This window comes from Berghia stephanieae, chromosome 11 (assembly GCF_034508935.2).
Source record: "Berghia stephanieae isolate SIO BIC M18660-M18661 chromosome 11, UCSD_Bste_1.3, whole genome shotgun sequence".
In the NCBI taxonomy this organism is placed as follows: Eukaryota; Metazoa; Mollusca; class Gastropoda; order Nudibranchia; family Aeolidiidae; genus Berghia; species Berghia stephanieae.
This window is the reverse complement of record NC_088370.1, coordinates 27,979,577-27,992,076: the sequence shown is the minus strand read 5'-3', so window position 1 is coordinate 27,992,076 and position 12,500 is coordinate 27,979,577. Positions and strand designations below refer to the sequence as shown.

General features: G+C 32.6%; 1 protein-coding gene across 1 annotated transcript in view; it reads right to left on the bottom strand.

Moving 5' to 3' along the window:
• Window positions 1–7,987: 7,987 nt before the first annotated feature.
• Window positions 7,988–12,500, bottom strand: part of LOC144956378 (uncharacterized) — a 90,875-nt gene continuing 86,362 nt past the window's right edge. Inside the window, exons 13-16 of the mRNA XM_078886876.1 lie at window positions 11,162–11,291; window positions 9,804–10,051; window positions 9,382–9,507; window positions 7,988–8,211 (exon numbers count right to left, since the gene is read on the bottom strand). Of these exons, the coding sequence (XP_078743002.1) occupies window positions 7,988–8,211; window positions 9,382–9,507; window positions 9,804–10,051; window positions 11,162–11,291 (728 nt within the window). The remainder of the gene's footprint in view (window positions 8,212–9,381; window positions 9,508–9,803; window positions 10,052–11,161; window positions 11,292–12,500) is intronic.

Here is a 12,500-nt window from a genome sequence, read left to right as displayed (position 1 = left end):
TCCAGAGGAGTAATTTCCTCCTTTTTAAAATTACTTTTTCTCAAAACAATGTGCTAGCAATGAGAGAGTTGATGTGTGGTTGAACACAAAGGTGCAGTTTCCCACTCTCCAGAAGTTAGCTAGAGTATCAATGATAGTCTATCATCTCAATTGCTCTAAAATTGGGCTTTAGTGCAGTAGAAATGGGGCTTCAACATTTTCCTACTTTTTCACTTTTTGTCACCATCAGCACTGAATTTCGCATTTTGTGTTTTATGTATGTCTGTTTGCGTATATTATGTATATGCTGTAACCAAATGAAAAATTGCCTTCATGGACAATAAAGAAGAAAGAAAAAATCGACCGCACCCTTTGCATGTGAAGTGAGTGCTCTAGCAACAAGGCTATTGGGACCCTTCTGAATTGGTCACATTTTGATTTTTTTTTTCAAATTCAAATTTTTAAAAAACAATTTCAGAGTGAAAATGATGAAAATATTTTTTGTAATACATCCAAATATTTTGTAAGGTTGACAAAATAAATAATTTGAATGCCAAAAACTCTGAAACTCCTTTCCGAAAAGAGGAGGGAAATGAATGAATTATGAATATGAATCCACTGCAATATAGTGTTTGGGATTCATTATTTATTACTTGTCTTGTGACCAGTTTTTGCTTGGTATATTTTAAATAAATATTCTAATTTCACAAATAGATTGTTAGGTACTCCCTATGTATCGAATACTACACCAGTAGTTAACGCAGTTCTCAGGGTGTCAACGTTTTGCAGCTATGTGGTTTTGTGGTGTGACACGTGCCTTAGGAGGTTCGAGGCCTGCTCTGAACGGTGCACAGCTCAGTCCTTGGAAAACACGTGTTTGAAAAAAAAATTAAGGAAATGGCGTCATCAAAATGTGAACGTGTGCATTTCTCACTTTATCAACACTTAAGTCTCATTTTGAAACCTTTTTCATACTTCATATTTATAAACAACTGTTTCAGTACACAATTTTACATATTTTTGTGTCCATTTTTGGGGTGTAATAAATTATTTGTCCTTTACACATGTTGATTTTCTCTGTGCTTTTTTCCTTTCAGTTCACCTTCGTTAGTATACTGAACTTGTTCCTTAGACGACAACTCGTGCACAATTTGTTAAAGTAAATCTCCATTACCCACTTCAAAAACTTTAAAGAAAAACAAAGGAAAATAAGATCTTTTTAAAAGTAAATACTGATTTCTGTCACAAATAGGCAATATCATTTTGTGAAATTAGAATATTATTTTCCAAATTGGTCACACAAACTTGGTCCATTCATTTTTTTGGGATACCCATAAATTTAACCGAAAATAAAAGGAGATCCAACAGGTTTCAGCATTCAGAGTTTGGAAAAGAAATAATACTTAATATGAACATAATATGTACTGACGTGTTCTTATTTGCAAGCCTGATAACCCAAATTGTTATGGGCTCATTGTTGTAATGGAAATACTCTCAAACCAATGAAAAATATTTTTCTTTACAGCGATGTTAAACCAGGCCCATACTTGCGCTCGTTTATTAGACCTGCAAATATTTGCACGTTTTACCTATAGAAGACTTTAAGTTTATGTTTTGATAGAATATTATTAAACAAAAAAATTAATTTAAAAATCAGGCCCTTCGTGGAGCATAGTTAGATACCGTTGTCGAGGCATTCCGATTAATTTAGGAATATCAGATAATCCATATGGTATATTTCTCAAGAGTAATATTTTATCCTGTCGATTTAATACTTGTATATAGATGAATATTACATTAGAAGTATCACATTACTCTAAAATAAACAACACTTTTTTTTTACATCCAAAAATGTGTAAACAGCCATTTTGTAAATTTAGGATGAAATAGTATTCAAGTCAATCACAGCCTTATTTCACGGTGTATGAAAGTCGTATGAAAGACATTCCTATTATTATTCTGCCGTTGTTAAAAAAAAAAATAACAACACAGTATAAGTATACATATGTAATGTTAACCAAATAGCACATACTGTGTTCTTTAATAAAACGGTATATAGGAATAAGTGAGGAAATAAATCAATTTTAGTATTTTGATATGCGCCAATGTATAGTGCACTGATCAATATCAATTTTGAAATAAGATTATGTTGTATCAAGACCTGATCATCAATTAGAAAACGTTATGGTCAATCTTCTGGAAATTGAATTGAATGAATAAAAAATAAGAGTTTAATTCCTTTCTATTCTATGAAATTGTATTTCTTTTTTATTATTTATTTGCTTAATTATTTTCAGAAATGCATTAGTTTATTTATGGCAAAACCCAATGTAAATTTTCAGAAGTGGATAAATAAAGTTAATCATAATCTTATCTAATCTTTTTTTTTTTTTGTTTGCCTTTGGTTGCATTGTATAATTTTGATGTTTAAGATTTCCTTTGGGTGGTTGAATGATCTGTTTGTTTTAAATTGAATGATTAATTTATTGATAATTACACTTGGTCACTGATGATGATACTGTCGACGACAATAACGATGATGATGATGATGATGATGATGATGATTATGAAGAGGATAATAATGATGATGATGGTGATGATTATGATGAAAATAATAATTGACAATAATACTGTCGGTAAGGTAATGTGAGGTTATTTAGTATTTACAAACAAACAGAATATGAAGATCTAGTAGTATAAGGAGTAATAGCCATGATAACAACAACAGTGAGTATATTATTATTATTATTATCAGTATCATCGCTTGTAAAACACAGACAAGGCGAGAGGGAGACAACTCAGTAAATACATCTTTTCAAATGTTTATAATAATAATACAGTGGAATCGTGATAAAGACAACACTGTCACCGGGCCGGAAATATTGGTTGACCTTAACTCTCTCTTTACCGGCCATTTTCCGGATTTTCCCCAAAACTTCACACCCGACCAATACAAAAATAGATTTATTTCACTCAAACACAGTGTTAATATACTTATAACTATAAAGCACACATTTTTGTTCAAATATTATGATGTACAAAAGAAATTAGAATGACAATAATGTTGGCTGCATCGTGACAAATGTGACGATTTTCCTATGTTTCTTAATTTCTTAAGGGTTTACGGCGCTGGCAACACATTTAGGTCATATCAGCGCCAGTAAAAAGGAAGAGAATGAGATAGTAATAGTAAAAATTTCTAGGATTACAATTAAAGTACCCCAGAAAAGGGAAGGCAAAGGGGAATTGGTTCAAATAGGAAACATATGTAGATTCCAAGAGCATATTATCAAAGTACTTAATTTGAGATCTCCTAAAATTCTCACCCAGACACAAGCAGATGTCCCTACTAAGAGGAATACGATTTTCCCATGGGTGGTAAGGATAGGGTTAGGCAAGGTTGACTTTATCCATTATCAATGGGACAAACTCAGATAAAGAACAAACAAAAAATTGGGGACCAGCAAGAGGTGTTGACTTAAATCGGATTCCACTGTATATAGAATAATATACTAGGTGTTCCAATAATATATTGACAAAATACATTCTTTCATTAGTTTATTTCTATTCTATTTATTTATTTATTTATTTATTTTTGGGACACTTCGTAATTGGATTCAATAGTCTGATGTCACGTCGCCCAGCAACGGCGGCCATCGTGGTTCTAAACAAAGAAAATCGGTACTTTTTATTCTTCATGCTGGCTAGAACTTTTCATATGTCTTGTGATCAGAATGTGTAAAAGTCAAAACATGATCATATTTATAATGTTTTTCTCCTCTGGATACACTTTGATGCTTGTCGGAGAAATATTCCATAAGGGCTTCCCGCCATAGTTCCGATAGTTTAGAGCCAGTTGCTAAGTTACTATGCGTCATTACGAGGGAAGTAAAGTTGCGACTGGTGAAGCGTATTTGTAACATTCGGAGACATTTTGTGTTAAGACTAAGACATTTGATAGTCAAACACTTTGTGTTTTCATTTTAAAAATATAGTGATACACCCACGAGTGATAATTAACAGTTAGTCTACGTTTTGCGAGTACTGAATTCTCTTGAAGTGTTGAAAAATACCAAATCTAGAAGAATATACAATTGTTTTATGGCACTACTCTAGATCTGATTTTTTAAAATAAGTCGACTTAAAAAAAAACAACTTTTACTTATTTTAAAATTTGTTTCAATTAGGTATGAAGTAGATTTCCGTATCTGAAGTTTAAAGTTTAAAGGTCACTTACCTAACTAATAGGAATTTGTCAGTTAATATTTCAAAATATATAAACAATTTTAATTACTGTAAAACATTTGATAGGTAAATAAGAAAATAAGTGTTTTGGATCATTTTTTCCCCTTCAAAGAAAGTTGTGACGGCAATATGCGTAATCCATAGTCTGTGTTTACTATTTTGATTTGATGAAAAATGAGGTTTTCAAAAATAAGAATGTATAGGGTGAATTGTTTTTAGATTTTCTAAAAATAGAATTAAAGTCATGGCAAGAAAATAGCAAACCTATTCACATTATGTAAATGATGGAAGTGACAATACTGTAGGCGATGATAAACTGATGTATTAATGAAATGAATGGTAGGAGATGGCGATAAACTGATGTATTAATGAAATGAATGGTAGGAGATGGCGATAAACTGATGTATTAATGAAATGAATGGTAGGAGATGACGATAAACTGATGTATTAATGAAATGAATGGTAGGAGATGGCGATAAACTGATGTAATAATGAAATGAATGGTAGGAGATGGCGATAAACTGATGTATTAATGAAATGAATGGTAGGAGATGGCGATAAACTGATGTATTAATGAAATGAATGGTAGGAGATGGCGATAAACTGATGTATTAATGAAATGAATGGTAGGAGATGGCGATAAACTGATGTATTAATGAAATGAATGGTAGGAGATGGCGATAAACTGATGTATTAATTAAATGAATGGTAGGAGATGACGATAAACTGATGTATTAATGAAATGAATGGTAGGAGATGACGATAAACTGATGTATTAATGAAATGAATGGTAGGAGATGGCGATAAACTGATGTATTAATGAAATGAATGGTAGGAGATGACGATAAACTGATGTATTAATGAAATGAATGGTAGGAGATGGCGATAAACTGATGTATTAATGAAAGGAATGGTAGGAGATGGCGTTAAACTGATGTATTAATGAAATGAATGGTAGGAGATGACGATAAACTGATGTATTAATGAAATGAATGGTAGGAGATGGCGATAATGATGATTCTAATGATAATAATGATTCATTGGAATGTTTTAATGAACAAAATAAAATCATTATGCAGTGTACAATTACAGCAGCATTTTAAGAAACGATAGGATTAATTTCATTTTCATTTGAACTGTCCAGTAAAACTCTTCTCAATGCGAACCTTATTATTATTATTATTATTATTATTATTATTATTATTATTATTATTATTATTATTATTATTATTATTATTATTATTATTATTATTATTATTATTATTATTATTATTATTATTTTTATTATTGTTATTATTATTATAATTATTATTATTATTATTATTATTATTATTATTATTATTTCTTCTTCTTCTTCTTCTTCTTCTTCTTCTTCTTCTTATTATTATTATTATTATTATTATTATTATTATTAAGCCCATATGATACATTCTTAAGAATGCATAGAAAAATGAAGGGAGTAAAAATGATTCCTATAAAAGATACAAAACAAAGTAAACGACATTTCGGCCTTTGACCTTCTTCAGGTAAACAAGAACAAGAAATAATATTATGTATTATTATTATTACATGCTTCTTGTTTACCCGAAGAAGGCCAAAGGCCGAAACGTCGTTTACTTTGTTTTGTATCTCTTTTATAAGAGTAATTTTTACTCCCTGTACTTTACGATACATTTTAATTTTCTTTGATGCATTATAGTGTGGATTGTCCGCGGTTCATATATTATGGGGCCACTGCAGAATTTTGTTCTAATCATTAATACACTATAATGGTAATATAAACTATATACATGTGTAATAAAGTATTTGGACGGAATGATGATTTGTCTGTATAAATGAGTGAACAACGATCAACATGATTGGATACTGTACTGACCTACTTTGAAAAAACTCAACTTTTCTTTAAAATTTTAGCCAGAAAACTCGTCCTTGAAATATCGTTCGATTTAAAATGACCATCATCTTGGCAAAAACTCTCAAACCTGGGACTTCAAAAATGACTCTCCTCTTGTCAAAAACTCTCAAACCTGGGACTTCTCTGAAGTTCCAGGTTTGAGAGTTTTTCCCAAGATGAGAAGTCCCAGGTTTGAGGTTTTTTTTTTGCCAAGATGAGGGTCATTTTATCAATCGATATTTGAAGGACGAGTTTTCTGGCCAAAATTTTAAGGAATTTTTTTTTTTCAGAGTACAACAGTACACAAGCACTAACGATAACATTATAATTATAAATTATAACGATTATTAATCAATTAATTAATGTGAACATGGCATCATTAATAATGATGTCATAGTATGATTTTAAAAGATACTGCCATTCTATATACAATTTGCATTGTAATTAATACTGTGTGTAAAGTCGATCCCTGTTATAACGAATTCTCACAGGAGATGTAATACCAGACCTACCTACTTGAAATTGGGAAAATCCGTAGTTTTTAGGAATAATGAGCACAATAGACATTATAATTACCTTTGAAAATTACCAATTTTCCCTCAATACATTAAAATAATGCTTTAAGCTCCGTTATATAACTAGCTCTGGAACCAGATCTTAGTTTTCAAGATGTTGTACTATTCAACTAAAGATCATTATAAATTTAGTTCTCCATCCGGTTAGAACCGAAAATAAGTAATGTTACGAAATGTTTGTAGTAGTGGACATGTCTTGGTAATACTTCATAATATTATTAATCTGGTAGTGACAGATTTCTGTGGCACAGCAGAAATACGGAATATGAAATCTTTAACATATGGACGGAAAGCGTCTCATTTGGACAGATTATTTCAAGTCAGTTCAGTGCATTTTCCTCTAAGAGCTTTTTGATAATATTCAAATGAAGAAACTAGGGAGCAGGCAGTGGTATAAGATGAAGATCTGAACAAGTCTAAGTGTGTATGGAAGGTACCAGACAAATCAAGAAAGAAAAAAAATCAGTCTACATCGACTGGGGATCGAACCTCAGACCTTCTGATTACCGGGCCAGATGTTCCCCCAAAAATCAGCCTACACCTCGACTGGGGATCGAACCTCAGACCTTTTGATTACCGGGCCAGATGTTCTACATCAGACCAGTAATCAGAAGGTCTGAGGTTCGATCCCCTGTCGAGGTAGACTGATTTTTTGGGATGGGTTTTTTTTTTCTTGTACTTTTCTTTCTTGCTTTGTCTGGCACCTTTCATACACACTTGTTCAGATCTGTAGCCTTATTCAAGTTGCTTCAAATAAATATATGTCACAATATATGTGATCATTCGTCTCGAAACGGTATTATATCGGGGTGATTTCGTTGCATGAATTAAGATTTGTAGTCAAAACCATGAGAATTTGATCAACTTCTACAATAATTGTTCCGAGCATTCGCTCTCATCAGGAAGTGAGATTTGAGATTTTAAGTATTGTTTGCTAGTCGGGATGAGGATGTTCTTTGTCGAGTAGTCAAATTTAGTACTTACGAGGTTCGTTTCTGGTTAAAATAAAGAGCTCAACAGGACAGTAGAACTGGAGAAAATGTATAAATTATAGAAATAAAAGCCATGAAATAATAGTGCTCAATTTTTTTATAAAAGGAACTAATTATAAAATATTTCAAGTATAATTATGATCAACTTCTACAATATTCGAACCAATATTGTAGAAGTTGATCACAATTATACTTGAGATATTTTGTAAAGAGATTAGCTCCTTTTATCAAAAAGTTGAGCACTATTATTTCATGGTTTTTGTTTTTATAATTTATAATAATAATTATTATTATATTATTAACTACTTGGCAATAGGAGGTAGGAATTTGTCCTCAGCGTCCTGATGCTGAAGATGGGATTGGAAAGACAGTTTGATATCAGCCCCGCTGGCCCCCGGGTTACCGCCCCCGCCCCCTCCACCTCCACCCCCACCCAGGTTCAGCTTCTCCACTTTCTCCTCTATGACGTCATCTGACACGGCGACTGCTTGTTTCCGGACCGGCTTGTTGCTCTTGGCGCTTGGAACTGGAATAGGAAAAGGCAAGATTGTTGTCTTCAGTTATTGAAAATAATGATAATGATGATGATGATGATGACGACGACAGTGATGATGATGATGATAATCATCATTCATGATTCTAATAATAATAATAATAATAATAATAATAATAATAATAATAATAATAGTAATACTAATAATAATAATAATAATAATAATAATAATAAAATAATAATAATAATAATAATGATGATGATAATGATAATAATAATAATAATAATAATAATAATAAAACAACAACAACAACAACAACAACAACAACAACAACAATAATAATAATAATAATAATAATAATAATAATAATAATAATAATAATAATAATAATAATAATAATAATAATATAATAATAATAATAATAATAATAATAATAATAATAATAATAGATGATGATGATGATGATGATGATGATGATGATGATGATGATGATGATGGTAACTATACATAATAAAACATCAAAAAGCATTTTGATTTTGATTTTCATACTTAAACTAAGAGAATATAATGTTTAATTCTTAAAGTGAGTTGGATAAAATGCGACAGAGTATGGGTAAATTAAATGTTATATTGCGTTTTTATAAGTGTTGTTGTGGTTTGTTTTTTGAATCAATAAATTCATTTCTTTCTGAATAGTTTAAATGTCGGAGGGGGATCATAGCCAATCCTTCAGAGCCATTAGGCCCACGGAGTTTTTCCTGGTTTATATAACGTGAATTGCTTGATAGACCTTGCATGGGAGGGTAGTCTATATCAAAATGCTTTCCGCCATATCAAATATACCCAGCTATCCAATCACTCCTGGTTGGGCAGTGCGGCTATATTGTCTAGTGGTATGATACTCGCTTTCGGGTCGAAAGGTCCTGGGTTCGAGCCTCGCGCTCGGCGCATAGTTGGAAAAGGCTCTTTACTCACATTCTCTCACCGTACTCGGGTGTAAAATGAGTACCTGACCGTTAACAGCGTTGTCTTTGTCCGAAACATTGTAATATCGCCTAACAGGCGTCATGTCTCGTCCTACATGTTAAATGTTGCTGTTGACCAGGGATCCCCTGTAAAGCGCTTTGAGCACATTTAGTGGATATTGCGCTATCTAAAGCTCATTTAAAACAAACAAACAAACAATCAATCACAATTCTTACCTCTAGCAGAAGACTCGTCTATGCCGTGATCAGCCGATGCCCCAACGGGAGGAACTCTCTGTGATGGAGGTGCCTTTGTACTACGGTGGTCTTTCAGATTCAACTTCCAATCTTCCTTTGATTTTTCTATCAGAGAGGAAAAATTAAATATCAACGAGACCAATTAGCATGGAGCAGGCACTGGTGTGAGTTGAAGATCTGATATAAAACAGTGCTAGACAAAGCAAAAATAAAAACACATGAAAAAAATTATCCTTCCTAAAAAAAATCATCCTGCCGCAACTGGGGATAGAACCTCAGACCTGCTGATTAGGGATTAGACGCGCTACCAATAAAACATGACAAAGGTGACTGGTGATGATGATATTGATGATGATAATGAAAATGATGTTGATGATGATGATGGTTGTGACTATACTCACCTCTAATAGGCGGCTGTGCTGGTACTTTGTAAGGATCTGTCGCATGTTGTGGATTGCTTGTGTGATGGTGACTATGGTGATGGTGATGATGACTGTGATGATGGCTGTGGTCATTAGAACTTGCTGGCGAGGCAGATGTGCGTTTGTGATGCACCCTGGAGGTTCGATCCTTCCTGGGCACCAAAGCGTCTTTTATCCATTCATGCTGTAGAGCCTCCTCTGGTGTTAGGCGATGGTTCGGATCCCATCTATGGTAGGAATGGAAATAATGATGACAATGATGATGATGTTGATGATGATGATGATGATGATGATGATGATGATGATGGTGATGATGATGATGATGATGATAATTATTATGATAATGATGATGATGTTGATGGTGATGATGATAATGATGATGATGATGATGATGATGATGACGACGACGACGACGATAGTGATAATGGTGATGCTAGCGGTGGTGATGGTGATGTTGATGGTGCTGGTTGTGATACAAACAACAGTTGTTTTTTTAAAATTCAAAGTTGCTTTATAATTCACAAAATTTGAACAAAAAAATCTTTGTTAAATTTACAAACTTAATGTTGTTTTGTAAAGCCCGTTTTGCCTCTCAAAATTGCTCGTATGTAGGTGTAGCATGTTCTTATTGATATTAAATTTGAGTTTTAAAATGTAATTTGTTTATCGATATGACATTTCAGTAAAAATCTTGACAATGTTTGGTATGGAGATAGTTAACATACTTTAAATACATGACAATAATAAGATGGAATAGAAGTTTCAATTTAATTATCTAGATTATGAATTGGACGTTTTGGGGTTTCCCTTCTTGAACAAAACACGGTGAATGAAACACTGAACGCAATAGAGATATGAGAGGACAGCATTCCGATTTCATTTCTTCAAAATTTTATATTGTTAAATAGAATTTCAACTTCACTATGTTGAGTGGAGAAAAATGTACAACATGTATTATTGCTTCTAAGTTGAGAGAGAGAGAGAGAGAGAGAGAGAGAGAGAGAGAGAAAGAGAGAGAGAGAGAGAGAGAGAGAGAGAGAGAGAGAGAAACTACAATAGAACACGATTATATCAAATACGCTTAAAACGATTTGACGGAGATAATAGGGCCCGTCATTCGGCTTAATATATTATTCAAATATACTGAATCATATCAAGAAACATTTAATACCTGTGCTCTGTTGTGTTTTCATATTGATTGGGAATATCGTTTATAGAAAATTGATGAAAATTGCTTGCAAGGGTGGAGTATATTTTGATTGTTAAGGAAAATGGAGAGGAGAAGGGTAAATGGGAGATGATAAGGTGCATATGATAACTACACGGGAGACACTCACTCCAAACAACGGCGTATAAAGTCAAGGAAAGTGGCATCGCTGGTCTTTACGGCCTGGGCCAATTCCTTGGACGCTATCCGTCTCTTTTTGCCTTTACTGTTGGTGATACAGCGTGGATTGCCTTTGGAATCTGGTATGCACGCAAATAGAAGAAACGTAGATATAATTAAATAGATAAATAGATAGAAGAATGAACAAACAAATAGATGAATGAATAAATTATAAATAGATGCATATGTAAATAAACATATAAATAAATAAACCAACAAGGAAACAAAAATGATACAGTGAATTGCATAATCAGTCGGATGGTGAAAAGGTTTGAACTGAGATATTGCCAAGTTTTGTTAGAGGGTCAATTTTTATTAAAAAATTAGTTCTTGTCATAAATGATTAAATCAACCCTTTTTGTACATCTTCGGGAAATATCAAAGCTTCATTTCACTTCTAAATAATTTTTTACAGCTAGTCAAGTTGGAAAAGTATGAAATTTAATAAAAGTTGCTGGATACCTTTACCATACATCTGTCCATAAATTAATGAAAAATATCCCGATTTACTTTAAATAAAGATTAAAATGCTCTAGTGAGCATATTCTTTCAGAAAACGCAAACCCAAAATTTTCCCCTTCCGACTGATTATGACATGCACTAACACAAATATGCAAATGAACTTGTTGACTGTCAGATCACTTATGAAACCTCAGGATCAAGTTTATCAACACCGGGATATAAACCAAACTTAATTTGCATTTCAGATGACCCGTTGGACACATACATTACAATTAACTGTAATAACGTGCGCATATAATATAAGGGTATGACATCCGAACGCAATTATGTATGGGCTTGATTTAGTATTAATTAATTATTAATAAGAAACATAAATTGTATAAAAAATTCAAAAAGTATCCTACAACAGATAATTTTCATAATTATGTCAAGGTTAGAAATAATACCAAACACACGATTCAAAATGCTGTGAAAACGTATGAATGTACATTGGCACACGAATGTAAGAGTAGTCCGAAAGGCTTTTGGAGATATGTAAACAGAAAGTTAGAAAAGAAAACCAGGTGTTAGTGTTTTACTGAAAGATGATGGTACCAAGGTTACTTCGGATATAGATATAGCTAATGTTTTAAATAATTATTTTTCATCTGTGTTTGTTCAAGAAGACACTACAAATATACCAACGTTCAATGTTACAAATCAATTAAACGTCCCCGATTTTTATATTACACAAGACGACATACTTGCAAAATTGTTGAATTTAGACGTGACTAAAAGCATGGGACCCGATTCCCTTCATCCCCGTTTACTGAAAGAAGTGGCCTTTG